We start from the raw sequence: 13,744 nt of genomic DNA, 5'->3' as shown, positions 1-13,744 counted from the left end.
TCTATTTTAAATTCTGGCTTTCCTTATTTAAACTTGTCTGCTTGCCAATGAATTAATCCATTCGTGGAAACCTGAGCAATATTATTTTATGTGGCGAAGCACCGTCCCAATACTAATTTTAGTAAGACAAGAATTTCAGGTTGGCGACTGCCAGCTCAAAATCGACGAGGATGTTTTATTCGCGTAAAACAGCTAAATTTTTAGTTAACAAGTGATATTTTTATTTTTGTAAAACTCGGTAAAACATATTACACTGTATTCTTTTTAGTCACGATGTAGTTTGTATAATAGTAGTTTTTATTTTATATTTTAATATGAATCTGCGATTTTTCAATTTCCTCTCATCAACTATAAATATATATTTAATTCAATTTTTCCGTATATTTTCCTCTTCTTAACAGTCCCAGTACATAATAGTTCAAAATCCACAATTCGAGCCTTGGAGTTTCCAACTCTCTTATACAGAGGCACAATCCGTTTTTCACAAAAGTGGTGCGCGGCGATTTACAAAGCATTTTGTCGATAAGGCCTCTTCGTTACAAATCTAGGACTGCATGACAAGTAGTTTCCATTTTTATGCTCTTAAACTTTAATAATATATTGTTTTCATATAATATGGCATAGAAAATTTCCTTAAATATGACAAAGATTTCATACTCATTCAGTAATTTCATCCAATTTTACAGCTCAATTTTTCAGATTTCTCGGCCCGCATTTGCCGCAAGCCAGGCACTTTAGATTATATTTTTTTAAAGTCACAAGGCTCATTTAAATTTTCGCAAAAGTGTTAGACCAAAAATATAAGTAAAAACTTTGGCAAACTGGTGGCTGAAGTTGAGTCGGGGTGTGAAAATATATATAATGTAAGAAAACCCATATAAGTTTAAACTAAATATTAAAACTCTAAATGATATGTTGATTCGTTAATATAAGTTACGAGGGGAGGGGTCTGGTAAAAACAAGTTTAATTAAAATCGTGTAAAGCAAAACAGAGAGAAACAAAAAAATAAAGCACCGTGTTTTTTTGTTTTGAATCGCAAGTTTCCGGTTAGAGCACCTGTGTTACAAATCTATTTTTCCTTCTTATATTTTAAGGTAAAATTATCCACTTATACGCACTTAATTAAAAAAAATTCCATCTAAAGTTACAACTGATTTTGATTAATGACTTTGCTAGGAAGAATATAATTAAAACGAACATACCTTCTCTGTTTGTGCGCCGTCAAAATGAAAAGATAGAAATCCACTTAAATTGCTACCGTGTTACTATAATACACAATTATTGTAGCACCACAGCAAACAAATTAAGAACAATCAACGTTCTACTTTACAAGGCTAACTTTGCGTTAGAATTTTCAACAGGCAACCAACATTTAATTCTTTAAGGCGAAGACCTTCTTTTTGGGGGCCGAAAATTAAAATCATTTTTTTTTCTAAAATAGTATATAGACTCGTTACAAAAAAAAACACGCAATAAAAAAGGTTGTTTAAAAATGCTTTGAATGTTTGACAACAGTACCCCATTTCAAAGGAAGGTCCCTATAAAAGCTCGTTCAAAATACTGTTGCAAGAAAATGTACATTTGCGTAAAGTAATGAAATGGTTAAAAGCTTATTATCATCGGTTCGGGGCGTCAAGACAAGGTTGCGACGAATTTTTTCATTTGCAATTTCAACTCTGGTTGATTGTGCGGAAGGATGACAGCGTCTGCCTCTGCTGCTGTTGTTGCTGCTGTTGCTGAGTGACCATGGTCACTGATCGCTCAACTCGCTGCGTCGACTGCTGCATCATTTGCATCATTTTTTCTTCAGTTCCAATTCTTTGATTACTCGTAGATACCTAAAACAGGAAGAATTTTACATATTTTAAAAAGCACATTCAGTTTAATTTTTGCCATAAATTAAAAGAAAACCATGTCGTTGTTGAAAAATTTTTCCTATTAAAAATTAATTTTTTAAACATACCCAAGATTGTGTTAAAATTTAATTCTATTTAGCGGAAATAACTAAAAATTTACAAATATTTCTATTATTGAAGGTTAAAATGCAAGGTTGAAATTACCTCGCTGGTGTGGTAGCTCTGGTTGTCCATGTGCTGCTGCTGCATTGAGGAGCGCATGGGCGTTCCAAAGGTGCTCATGGTCCCATTGCTGTGCGAGTAATTGGCTGTGCCGTTGTTGTAGTGCGCTTGTGGCTGTGCAGGTGAGGGGACAGCATTCGGTGGCTGCTGATTGCCAGGTTTCTGGGGCGTGCTCGCGTACATCTGGTGGCTCGGGCTTTGGCTCTGATCGAATGTGCGCGTTTCGTAACGACTAAAAATTAACCAAAACAAAGCGGTGCGTTTAAATTTTGGTAGAAATTAATTAAAAAGCTCTACAAAGAGTTACAAAATTATACAAATATTCAGATTTCTTTCCAAAATTCATAATAATTACCTGGTGAAGGATTCATATCCGCTTCCGTATCCTCCTTCGTCGCCAGTGTCATCTCCAGATCCAGCTCCGGGTGCGCGAATTTTGTACCTGGCCTGTCTAACCGCAGTCAGTCGGCCTCGTGCTTCCTCCAGCTCCTTTTCAATTCTATTGAAATAAATTTAATAAATATTTATAATATTTCCATTTGATGAACAGGCTTAATCAAATCAGTTAATAAAACACAAGAAAAGTTAAAACATTCAGCGTTTTAAATTTTGATACTAATTTTAGTTTTTATTAAATGTTTGTATTAATATTTATTTAGAAATAAAATAATAATTTTAATGCTTTAATTTTTTTATAAAATTTTAATAAAATTAAATATTAATTTTTTTTTTAATTTCATACATATTTTATTTATCTTAAATAATAACTACCATGATCCACGAATTATATTGAAATATTATTTGTTAAACAATTCTATGAATTAAAATTGATAGAAATTAAAAAAATATATATAATTTTTAATATGATTTTAATGACAAACCTTAAAACTTCGCTCCTCGCGTTGATTTCCTGAGCCATTCCACCGACCATGCGTCTGTTGAGCACCAACGAGCGCTCTTCCTCCTGCGCGGCCGCCTGTTGCGCGGCGCGCACCAAGTTGTCCGTGGCCCTCTTGACGGCGTTGCCGGCCGCCTGCAGCCTCTTGGTGGAGGCGCTGTCAGGGTCAGCCTTGACCTTGCAGGCCACCAGCAGCTGGGCTGTGGAGGAGGCAACCTGCTTGGCCGCTGAGATGAGTTTCTCCTCACCAGAGACGCCTTGGACGAGGCCGTTGGCGCTCTCGACCAAGCTGTGTGTGGCGGCGGCCACAAGGCGGGCGGCCGAAATCAGGCCCTCGGACCACTGGCCGTCGTCAGAATTGCAAAGGGGACGCCGACTGACCTGTTAAAATAAAAATTAATTTTTAATTTCTAGTTTTCTATTTCTTTCTAACTAAAATCTAACAATAAATTGAACTGGTTTACCTTAAAATTTAAAGAAACGTTGTCAAAAACCATAATTAAGTATGAGAGAAATTAATTTGTTCTCTACCGAAGACGAGGTTTCAAAAGTATATAACAGGTCTCCTGACCAATTGGAAATATGTTTTGCAAACGGTGCAATTTTGTTGCAAGCGCAAGAAATTTTTCAATTTGCTTACCTTGCCCTGGTCAATGAGCTCTCTCTGAGCGGCAGAGGCGGCTTTCACAAGAGCCGAAGTGGCTGCGGCGATGGATTTCGCGGCCTCCAAAATCATCTCATCAAAGTTCAAGCTTTCATCAGCCTCCTAAAATCAATGAGAAATAAAAATTTTAATCTTTTCTCCATGAGAAAAAAAATAGATACACATTTTCATTTTCACATACAATGAATGGCGAAAATTTGACAGAATCGGATGTGACAAAATTTCTGGGCTTGTATCTCGCGCATAATTTAAAGTGGACTGAGCATTCAGATTATGTAGTTGGAAAATTAAATAGTGCTGTATTTTTAATTAACAACTTGATGCATTCCGTTGATGAGAAATACTTGAAAATGGTTTATTATGCTTACTGTCATTCGATCATAAGTTACGGCATTGTAATTTGGGGAGGGTCGAATCGAGCGTTGGATGAGGTTTTTCTGGCGCAGAAAAAAGTGGTGAGAGCTCTTGCGGGTGAGCGCTATTGGCGCAGTACGGAGCCGCTTTGTTCTGCGAAGCCACTTTTCGCTCGGTTCGGCTTCCTTCCAATATTTTCAATTTACCTTTTTGAATCTTGCAAGTTTGTTCGTAAATATCCGCATTATTTTAAAAAGACAAGTGAAGTTCATGATCACCAGACAAGGGCTAAGAGCGATTTGTATGTTCCGGCCCAGGCTTTGTTAATTTCCAACCAAAACCCTTTGACTTGCATGTCTTCTTTGTATAACAAGTTGCCTGTTTCGGTTCGTTTGGAGCCTCGGTATAAGGTTTTTGAAACCAGTTTAAGGCGTTTTGTTCATGTGCATAAATTTTATGATAGGAAAGAGTTCTTTCAATTTATGAATGCATTGTGATATTGTTTTTTTTCTCTCTTATCATGTACTATGTTGCAAATGGGGCGCGTCGCATTGAGTAATTCCATCGTGGCGACGTCTCATAAGTCAATAAAGAAGAATAATAATAATAATAATATTTGATAGCTCCATTGGAAAGTATACAAAACATTCCTGGAAATTTCACTTTTAATTATTTCATAGATTTAAAATTTATTGCAAGCATAACAATTATTCATAAAAGTGATAAACAGATAGTTTACAAGATATAGCAAACAATTTTACCTTTCCATTATATTTTATTTTCTACGTGCAAATGTTTATAAAAGATATTCTCAATTTTAAGTTCCAGATTTGTAATTTTTTAACAACTATTGAAGCCAATACCGTACACAGTGTCACCTTTTCAAATTACAAAAACCCTTTACAAGAACATACAAAATACAAACAAAGTTTCCGAAAAGAGCCAATGTGAAGTCTGCGCTGTCGCAAAAAATAGTGCGAGTGAGAGAACACCAGGGATGATTTTTGGAGAAGTCCCCGGATGAGAGTGCCGAGCGCACCGTAATAATATGTTTGATTCCTGGTTGCATCAAAGTCCAACCAAGAATATCAAACATATCTTACGGGGCACGGCAAGAGTTGCATGTAGAAGCCGCCACAGAAAAAGCGTGTGTCGCGCCGGAACTTCCGTCCAGCCAACCCCGAACCAACCACCGAAATTACAGTTTATTGCATCACACAAAGAAAAGAGACGAACACAGAAAACGGGCAGAAACGTACCTGGACAGAGCGGCGTGGACGAAGACTGGCCAGCTTTTTGGCTGCGGCGTCGATCGACGCAGCGGCGCCCAGCAATTCATTCTCAGCAATGACGGTCGGGTCATCAGGGTCTTCCATGTCAGTGCCTGGAATCCAAGTTATAAAAAATTGTCATTCCCATTTAAATATAAATTTAAATTATTTAAAACTATTTTACTTTAATATTTGAAGAATTTTTTAAATAATGATTAAATTGTACCTTTGAGGATCTCGGCTGCAGCAACAAGCTCAGTGACGCTCTGGGCAATCCTCCTGGAAATGGTCGCCATGTTGTGCTTCAACTCGGCAGCGGCTCCGGGCCTTTCAAGGACGGTCAGGACGACCTGCAGAAGCTCCCTGTATTGAGTGGACACGTTGAATCCTGCTTCAATGGTTCTCAGGCGCAGCTCCTTGCTGTCAGCCATGAATGCCGCAGCCTAAAAAAAAATCGCATTTTTGGTAAATTTATTTTTTATATTAATTATTAATTAATATTAATTTTTAATATTTATTTCACATATTTATTTCACCTTGCAAATGGTCAGCATGTCTGAAATGGCCTTGCGTCCCATGTTGGCAGCAACAATGATGTCGTCCTGCTTGCCACTGTTTCCAGCAGCAACGGCCTTGGCAGTGGCCTGGGTGATCGGTTTGGCGCAGCGCACCAAATCCTCAGGGCTCACCTTGATCTTGGGCTGCTCACTGGATTGCAGGGCCTATGAACAAGATTTGTAAAAATCCCAATTAAATTAAGAAATAAATAAAAGCTTTTTTTTTAATTCAGAAATAGAATTATTTTGAATTTTATTTCAAAACAAGCAAAAATTACCCTGATTTCTTGAGCGATGGCCTCGATGGTTGCTTCAAGAGCTCTGGTGCCACGGCTGTGCTCATCTTCGACGGCCTTGACTGTTTTCAGCAGGGAAGTTACGTTGGTGACCATGACCTGAGAATTTTGAGCAACCGGTCAAATTTCCGCCCTGTCAAGTTTTCAACAAAAATATGCAGGCAATTTTTCCATTGGAACATTGCATTCTACTCAAAAAATTACAACAAAGGCAAAAATATCCAAATTCACTAAAAAGGGAAATTTTAGTAAATTAGTGGTTTTAATTGAAAGGGCGAGGAGGAAGGGACAAACAGCAGCCGCAGACAAAGATCTTACAAGCTCCAACAAGCTCCTGAAATTTTGATTTAGACACATGTGTGTATTATTGACGCATAATTTGATTTTGGTGGTGGAGACTCCTCCTTTCTTTTGAAGTTTTATTTAAATCGACAAATTTTTTTAAAAGAAAATTTTAATAGAATTGAATTTTAAGTGCGGGAGGTCAGTTTAAACTATCAAACCATGCTAATGAGTATTATTAGTCATAGAACTTTTGCCTATAGGTCGACAGAGATACATACCTCACTGCAAACGAAATTGGAGCTTGGAGGGATTAGTCAAATTTATCACAATCGACTCTGTCTTAGGGAGAAGAATTTCACCAAATAAAGGGTTGTACTTTGATATACACGTTTTATTTATTGTTCGAAATAAGAAAGATAAAAATTTACAATAATAGCAATAGTTAGAGTTTATTTGAGACAATTTAGTATCATTTTTACGAAGATAAAACTATGACTTTGGGTTATTTGGAATTAAAATCAAAATAAATAACGAGTAAGACTGAGTAAAATAATTTAAAAGTGACGCTCCACAGCACTTTCATAAAATAATAACCATCATGCCAAAAGAAATAAAAACTTCTTAATTTTTAATGATATGTCAAGTCTATCGAAAGGAAAAAAGAATTTTTGCCTCGGGGTTAGTGCTCTGAAAAGTTGGGTTAGAGAAATGATTAGTTTGCGGAAGGAGGACAAGAGATTAGTTTGCAAGAAGTTGCTGGATGTCGTCGGTGGGGCCGAGACTCGCTGTCTCTCCTTGTTCAGCGCCTAAGAGTCGAATAAGTTCATCTTCTTGGTCGGAAACGAACCAGTCTGCTGGTTCGCAATCAGATTGGGTGTCCACCACCTAATTAATAATTGCAAATCACCCATTACTCTCCGAAAAGAAGCAGAACCATGCTTTGTTTTATTTATTCCAAATTGATTTTCCGTTTAAAAATAAATTTTCTCCTGACAGGATCAGCGGGACTGAATTTTACAATGGGAACTGGAAAGTCAGTGCGCTCTCAGTTAGAAATTGTTAGCAACCGCGGCCCAAAAACTTTCAATTCCGAAGGTGGTGTTTCGGATCGCCTACCTTTGCCGAATCCTTCAGGTGGTTCATGGACGGGTCGGTTATGGACTTGCCAGAGGCCGCTTTGGTGGCCTGAATCAAGTCTCCCAAAGCAGAAGCCACGTCTTTGACCGCATTAATCAGCATCACCTGCACCAAAAGAGATGCCAAAATTCAAGAAAATTCGCAAGAAAGAAAAAGCCTCAAAATTCTACTTAAACTAAAATAAAAATTGTATTTACCTGAGCCTCAGGGTTGTTTGAGCCAAGAGAGGCAGCTCCAAACTTGACAACTTCGGCCAGTTGGACGATGGTGGTGACCGCATTCTGGGCGGCGACGGCCAACTGTTCTTGAGATGAGGCAGCACCAGCGACCAAGGTCTTGGTGTCCTCAACAAGGGCCTTTGCCGTCTTCAGGATTTGCTCCCTGTGGTCAGCAAAGGTCTCGTTTTCACCTTCGGCGTGCAGAGTTCCAGCGGTGGCAAACATGATGGTCGTGTCCAGGTCTCCAATGATACCAGACACGGTGGATGCGGCGTTGATGCACGCCTGTGTTCCTCGGGAGCCAGCCTGAAGGGCGGCCAAGACCTGAGAGACCTTTTCGGACACACTCCTGCCCGATTCGGCAACTTCGCGTTGGGCAAAGGAATCGCCGGGCTGGCAGTTTCCACCGCAGCGGACAAGGTCAATGCACGCCTGTCCCAAATCATGGACGCCGGAGGTCAGGCGTTGGGCCACGTCAGGGTTGGTGGTGGCTGAAGCGGCGCCGCCGGCGTCAGCGGCCAGCTGGGCGTACTGTCTGGAAAGTTCTCCGCCCAGAGGGGCGAGTCTGGCAGTGTCGGAGGTGCCGGCCTTGCCGACCATCTCCTGCGAAATTCTGGCCAGTTCCTTGGCGCAGGTGACCATCCTCGTCTGGTAGTCGACGAAGCTCAAGTTGGTCTCCATGTGCGTGACTCTGCGGTCGGTGATGCGCGCCATCGAGCGAGAAATGGACTCGACGATTCCTGTGACGATTCCGGCCTGGGTGGCCAGTTTCTCAAGAGAACTGCCCAAATCTTGCAGAGCCTCTTTGGTGGCGTCGCAGGCTTCATCAATGTCAGGATGGATTTTCAATGCCTGGAAAAATTTAAATAATTTTAATGTTTAAAAAATTTTCAAATTAAATTGCGAGTTTTTACCTTTGGATTGCCGCCGCCTTCCTTGGTAGCGAAGACAAGCTGCAGAATGCTTTCAGCCACAGACTTGGTCTGATCGAGGAGCACCATCTGCTGCTTCGAGTGGGTCATGTTGGAAGCGGCTCCAATCGAGCCGTTGACCAGAGGCTCCAGGTAGTTTGCAACCTGGTTGACGGAGTGGCCAATTTTCTCAGCCTCGAACTTGGCTGCGCCCCTGAGAGGCTCCAGACGATCAAGAATTTCGCTTGCTGAGGCTTCGGTTTGCTCTCTGTAAATATAATTTTTTTAAACAATTATTTTTTATTTGTTCCAAACACACAATGTGGAATGAATTAAACATAGAAATTATATAATAATTTTGAGGAAAAAAATTATGCCTCATGAATTCAATTTAATTCTAGTTGAATTAAAGGAGTCAATTTTATATAACTGTATTGATATTTCCAATGTGGATTTAAATTTCCCACAATTTGTAGAAGAAAAAAATATATCAATCTTAAAAATTTAAAGGGCAAATGAATTAAATGCAAATTTTCCTTTAAAATTTTGGCATTAAAAACTACGTTTTTAATATTTTACCTGTATTTTTGTGCAGGGAGTTCCTTCCTTGGCCTCAGGCCTTGAGAGACAGCGTCCAGAGAGGCTTGGTCCAAATCTCTGATCTTGCCGTTGATAATTTCAATGGCCATGTCACACTCCTTCTGACCAGGAGCCTTGTCTCTGATGGAGGAAACCAGTCTCTTGATCGAGTCAGACACGGACTTGCTGTGATTTGCCAAGATCTGCCAGGTCGGTGGGTCTCGCGGGTTGACAGCGAGAGACTTGGCGGCGCCGATCATAGCGCAGGAGCCATCAATAATCGACCTTCCAGCTTGGGTGATGGGCTGTTGGGACCTTCTGGCCTCTTCGGAGATGCGTCCAGGAACAGAGGCAAACTCGGAAGAACTGGCGAATGTGCAGAGACTGTCCACAGCTTCCAGCAACGGTTGAGTGGCCGCGGCGCACCTCTCCCTGTTGGCAGGGCTGTAGTCCCTGTCCAGAGCTTTGATTTCTTTGACGAGATTTGCAGTGGAGTTGGCCACATCCTTGGCGGACTGGACGAAGTGTCTCTTGGCCACTGGGTTGTGAGTCTGAGCGGAGGCGATGCGGCAGGCGTTGCACAGGGCGCTGGTGTGTTTGGCGATGACAGTGGCGGCGGAAAGAACTTGCTGCTGTGAGCTGGATGGGTTGGCCAGATTCTGGCAGGCGGTGTTGATGGCGTGTGAGGCGCGACTGCACATGGCCTGGTCGATCAGACCTGGACGTCCGGCTGTGCTGGACGGGTCGGAAACGGCCACCAGAAAGGCAGACTGGGACGCAGCTTCAACCAGACCGCAGATGGCGGCACTGGTGTTGCGAACCGAGTTGGCGAATTCGTGGTGCTGTCCTTTCTTGGCGTGGTTGGCGATGCCGGTCATGCCGTCGCCAAGGCTCTTGCTTTTTTCCATGACCGAGTCCAAGCACTCGAAGTATGTGGCCTCGCTGACTGGCTCGCTGGGGTTGTCCAGCAGTGGCTTCATGGCCTGGATGTTCCTTAGGGCGTTGTCGCACTCCTTCTGGCCAGGGGCGGACTGAGTGCAGACATCAATCAGGTCGTTGATGCTGTCTGTGACGGCACGGGCGGCGCCAGAGAGCTTGTTCTTGGCGTTGGGGGCGGTTGGGTCAGCGGCAACAGACTTGGCGGTCACCAAGAGGCTGGAAGAAGTCAGAGAAATGCTTCTCAGGGACATGATCATGTGGCTCCTGGTCTCAGTCTCCTGAAATTAAAAAAAAATATTTATTTAAAAATTTTCGATATACAAATTTGTTCCATTTCAGAAGCATAAATTATTGTTTTTTTTAAATATATAAATTTTATAATAATTTATTTTAAATATTAAATAAAAATACTTACAGTGGTCTGTCCAGCCATTTCCATTGAAACGGTGAGCAGGTTGGTGAAGGCGTCTCCGAATTTCTTTGAAGAATTGGCCAATTCTCCAGCACTTCCGACGGAACCAGCAACATCAGTTGAGGCGTCATTCAAGTATGCAGCGGCAGTGTGCAGGTCTTGTGTTAGTTGACTGCAAACATTTTATTAGTTTCTTGCCACAAACCCAATTAATTTTATTTTACCCGTAGGACTTTGAAGTTGGAGGATATTCATTCATGGCCAAAATTTGTGAGGCTTCGTTGATGGTGTTGATGGCATCGTCGACCTCCTTCTGAGAAGGCAGGCAGTTGATTGTGTCCTCAATGGACTGCTGGACCCTCTTGCCACACTGGCTTAGTGTTCTCATGTCGTATTTGTCACGACCTTCAACCACCGCCTTTCTGGCCTCGTCCAAGAACAGCAGAGACCTTTCCATCACCTCCTCGGCGTTCAAAATAATCCTTCGGAAGATAAATAAAAATAAGTAAAAAAGCAAGGATGAAATCAAAATATTTTACTTTGTCTGCATAGCTTTGTCATTTGTGGTGGCAGCAACTCCCCTAACTGAGTTGGTGAAGTCGCTCAAAGCAGCAGCAGTGGCGCGTGCTTCGCGTCCAGTGTAATTTTCATTACCCTGAGCAGCGGCAGAAGCCAACTTGGCCATGGAAGCGACAACAGTTTGGGCGGAACTGCCCAACTGAAGTGACGAGGCGTCAGCCTATTTTAAATAAAACGATAAAATTTCAAACTTTATTTGCAAAATGAAATAATAAATTACATTGTCGCCCGGAAGAGGTCTGAGCTGAGAAATCTGCGCCTGTCTCTCGAAAGCGGCCAGTTCCTCTCGCATTCCAGCGACGAGCCTCTCGGCGCTCTCGAGCTCCAATTCAGGGCCGCAGGCTTCTCTGGCCCTGGCGGCGGCAGATCTGAGGTCGCCCAGAGCTGAAGCGAGTTGCTGAGAGCTCTGGCTGAGGGCCGTGGAAGACGCCTGGTCAGATACCGTGGGCAGCGCCGACCTGGCGTACTGCACGACCCTGCTTCCGGGTTGAAGAATGGACTCGCTGGTCTCAATCAGGGTCAATTGAGCCTCCGGATCTTCAGGTCTGGAAGAGGTGTTTTTGATGCTCTCAACCAATTTGGGCACCTGATCGGCGAGTTGTCTGCACTCGGCCAGGAGGTGCTGGTGATTGACTTGGTTCGTGTTGTACGCAAGGGAGCCCTGGGCAGAGGACATGGTTTGGGTGGCACAGCTAGCAACTTGTTTGGCAGAATTCTGAAATAAAAATATTATTTTTAAATAAATAACCATGATTAAATTTTAATAAAAAATCACCTCAAGTCTGTTGATGATGCGCGCACGCATGGCAGGTGTGGAAGCGTTGGTTGTTGCAGCCCTGATCTCCTCAGCGGCGTGTCTCAGGGCGTCCTGGTGAGTGGCGTCATGAGGCGAGGAAGCGCAAAGTCTGGCAGCTTCGACCATGCGGGCAGTGGCGTCAGCAAGAGTTTTGGCAGCAGAAAGCAAACGCCGCTGGACCTCAGTGTCCTGCTGGACGTCGGCCTCGCCCTTGATGGCCTGGATGAGCTGAGCGGTGGCGCGGCCCAAAATGCGCGCCTGACGCACCATTTCGCCCGAGTCACCAGAAACCGCCATCATTCGGTCAGTGGTCACCATGATGGTTTCAACAGCATCTTCGTGCATGTTTTCTCTGCCACGCTCATTTACGGTGAACCTAAAAAAGGAAAAATTGGAATTAAGAGATTATTTCAAAGGCTTTGGAAAAATTACTTGATGTGGTGGAGAAGGTCATTGAGGGACCTGGTGACTTCGGCAACGGCACCGTTCAGGTCACCCATCAGTTTCTGCTCAGGTTGAGCTTCTTGGCAAACAGAGACCAGTTGTTCAACTGCCCGAGCAACTTCTCGGACTGCACCGACCAACTGCTCTTGACAAGCAGCGTTTTGCAGAGTAGGAGCCACAACCTGATGATTTTGTTTTAGAATTAATTTTAACACTGAGAAATGTATGATTTTAGTACCTTAGCGCAGGCAACCAGTTGTGAGGTGGCCAAAGCGCATTGGGTGGCGGCGCCGATGACTTGGTTTTGGGTGTTTTGGTCGTCGCAGGCGGCAGCGATGTTCTTGGCTTTCAGCACCAAAGCTGCGGTAGTGTTGGCAACGGCCTTGGCCAGGCCAAGGAGCATCTCCTGCAGCTCTCGACTGCTGTCATCCTCTTCTCCGATGGAAGCCAAAACGGCGTGCGAGGCTTCACCAACTCTGCCAGCAGCGTTCAACAAGCTTTGGCGTGGCTAAAAATAAATGAATTGTACATTTAATCTTTAATTTTAATCATTTGCAGAAAATATTTCTTAACTTTACATTTTATTATTAAAGTAATTTTGAAATTTTAGATTATTGGAAATTTATGATAACAAATTTAAAAGAAAAAATTCACCTCCTTGGCTTCGGGCTCAGCAGCCTTCAGCATGTCACTAAAAGCAGTGCACAGTCTTCGGGCAGCATCAAGAAGTTTGTCCCCACCATCATCATCGTCAATGAGTGCAGCGATCATTCGCACTCCTCGGGTCATTTCAGGCAAGTTGCTGGTGATCGTGGAAATGGCAGCACCCACTGCATTATGGTCCACGTCCTCGCTGGGCCCTGAGGTCAGGGTGACGACCTGAGCAGTGGCCGCATTCATGGCCGCGATTTGAGACGTGACGCTCTGCTTGTTGGTGTCCAACGTCGTCTCCTTCCATTTAATGGAAGCCTGTGCCCAACGACGTTATTATTGTGTTTTAATTTATTTTTAAATTTAAAATCGTACAGGATCATTTCCGAGCTTAGGTAGCTGAGCTTTGGTCTGCAGCTCGTGCTCGGCAGCACTGATGGCGTCATGGCCAGCGTTGATGGTACCCAAGAGCGCCCTTTGAGGCTCGCTCATCACAGTTGTTACTTTTGTTTGTTGAACCTATGAATTTACAAGTTTAATAATGCATATACTTGTCTTAAAATTGATAAAAAAAGTCAGACAAGAAAAATAATTATTACTTATTTAGAGCAAAAAGCAACAAGAATGTTAAACAAATTGGAAGGTTACTTAAATAAGGGAACAGAATTTCTTTA

General features: G+C 42.6%; 1 protein-coding gene across 3 annotated transcripts in view; it reads right to left on the bottom strand.

The window, feature by feature from the left end:
* Positions 1 to 197: 197 nt before the first annotated feature.
* LOC132195334 (talin-1) overlaps positions 198 to 13,744 on the bottom strand; it is a 44,324-nt gene continuing 30,777 nt past the window's right edge. For 2 of the 3 annotated variants that reach the window (XM_059617263.1, XM_059617261.1), the window contains exons 11-32: positions 13,446 to 13,589; positions 13,074 to 13,388; positions 12,658 to 12,927; positions 12,408 to 12,601; positions 11,955 to 12,351; positions 11,400 to 11,894; positions 11,140 to 11,339; positions 10,825 to 11,082; positions 10,604 to 10,772; positions 9,250 to 10,466; positions 8,674 to 8,938; positions 7,739 to 8,611; positions 7,521 to 7,646; positions 6,102 to 6,218; positions 5,803 to 5,988; positions 5,493 to 5,709; positions 5,255 to 5,379; positions 3,618 to 3,743; positions 2,961 to 3,358; positions 2,435 to 2,578; positions 2,062 to 2,311; positions 198 to 1,839 (exon numbers count right to left, since the gene is read on the bottom strand). In XM_059617263.1, the coding sequence (XP_059473246.1) occupies positions 1,672 to 1,839; positions 2,062 to 2,311; positions 2,435 to 2,578; positions 2,961 to 3,358; positions 3,618 to 3,743; positions 5,255 to 5,379; positions 5,493 to 5,709; positions 5,803 to 5,988; positions 6,102 to 6,218; positions 7,521 to 7,646; positions 7,739 to 8,611; positions 8,674 to 8,938; positions 9,250 to 10,466; positions 10,604 to 10,772; positions 10,825 to 11,082; positions 11,140 to 11,339; positions 11,400 to 11,894; positions 11,955 to 12,351; positions 12,408 to 12,601; positions 12,658 to 12,927; positions 13,074 to 13,388; positions 13,446 to 13,589 (6,654 nt within the window). In that variant the 3' untranslated portion in view covers positions 198 to 1,671. Of the gene's footprint in view, positions 1,840 to 2,061; positions 2,312 to 2,434; positions 2,579 to 2,960; positions 3,359 to 3,617; positions 3,744 to 5,254; positions 5,380 to 5,492; positions 5,710 to 5,802; positions 5,989 to 6,101; positions 6,219 to 6,249; positions 7,290 to 7,520; positions 7,647 to 7,738; positions 8,612 to 8,673; positions 8,939 to 9,249; positions 10,467 to 10,603; positions 10,773 to 10,824; positions 11,083 to 11,139; positions 11,340 to 11,399; positions 11,895 to 11,954; positions 12,352 to 12,407; positions 12,602 to 12,657; positions 12,928 to 13,073; positions 13,389 to 13,445; positions 13,590 to 13,744 lie in introns of those variants that run through there. The other variant, XM_059617264.1, reaches the window with a different exon arrangement.

This window comes from Neocloeon triangulifer, unplaced genomic scaffold (assembly GCF_031216515.1).
Source record: "Neocloeon triangulifer isolate White Clay Creek 2 clone unplaced genomic scaffold, ASM3121651v1 ptg000009l, whole genome shotgun sequence".
NCBI classification, from domain to species: Eukaryota; Metazoa; Arthropoda; class Insecta; order Ephemeroptera; family Baetidae; genus Neocloeon; species Neocloeon triangulifer.
Note: the sequence above shows the minus strand (reverse complement) of the source record. Positions and strands in the feature narration are given on the sequence as shown.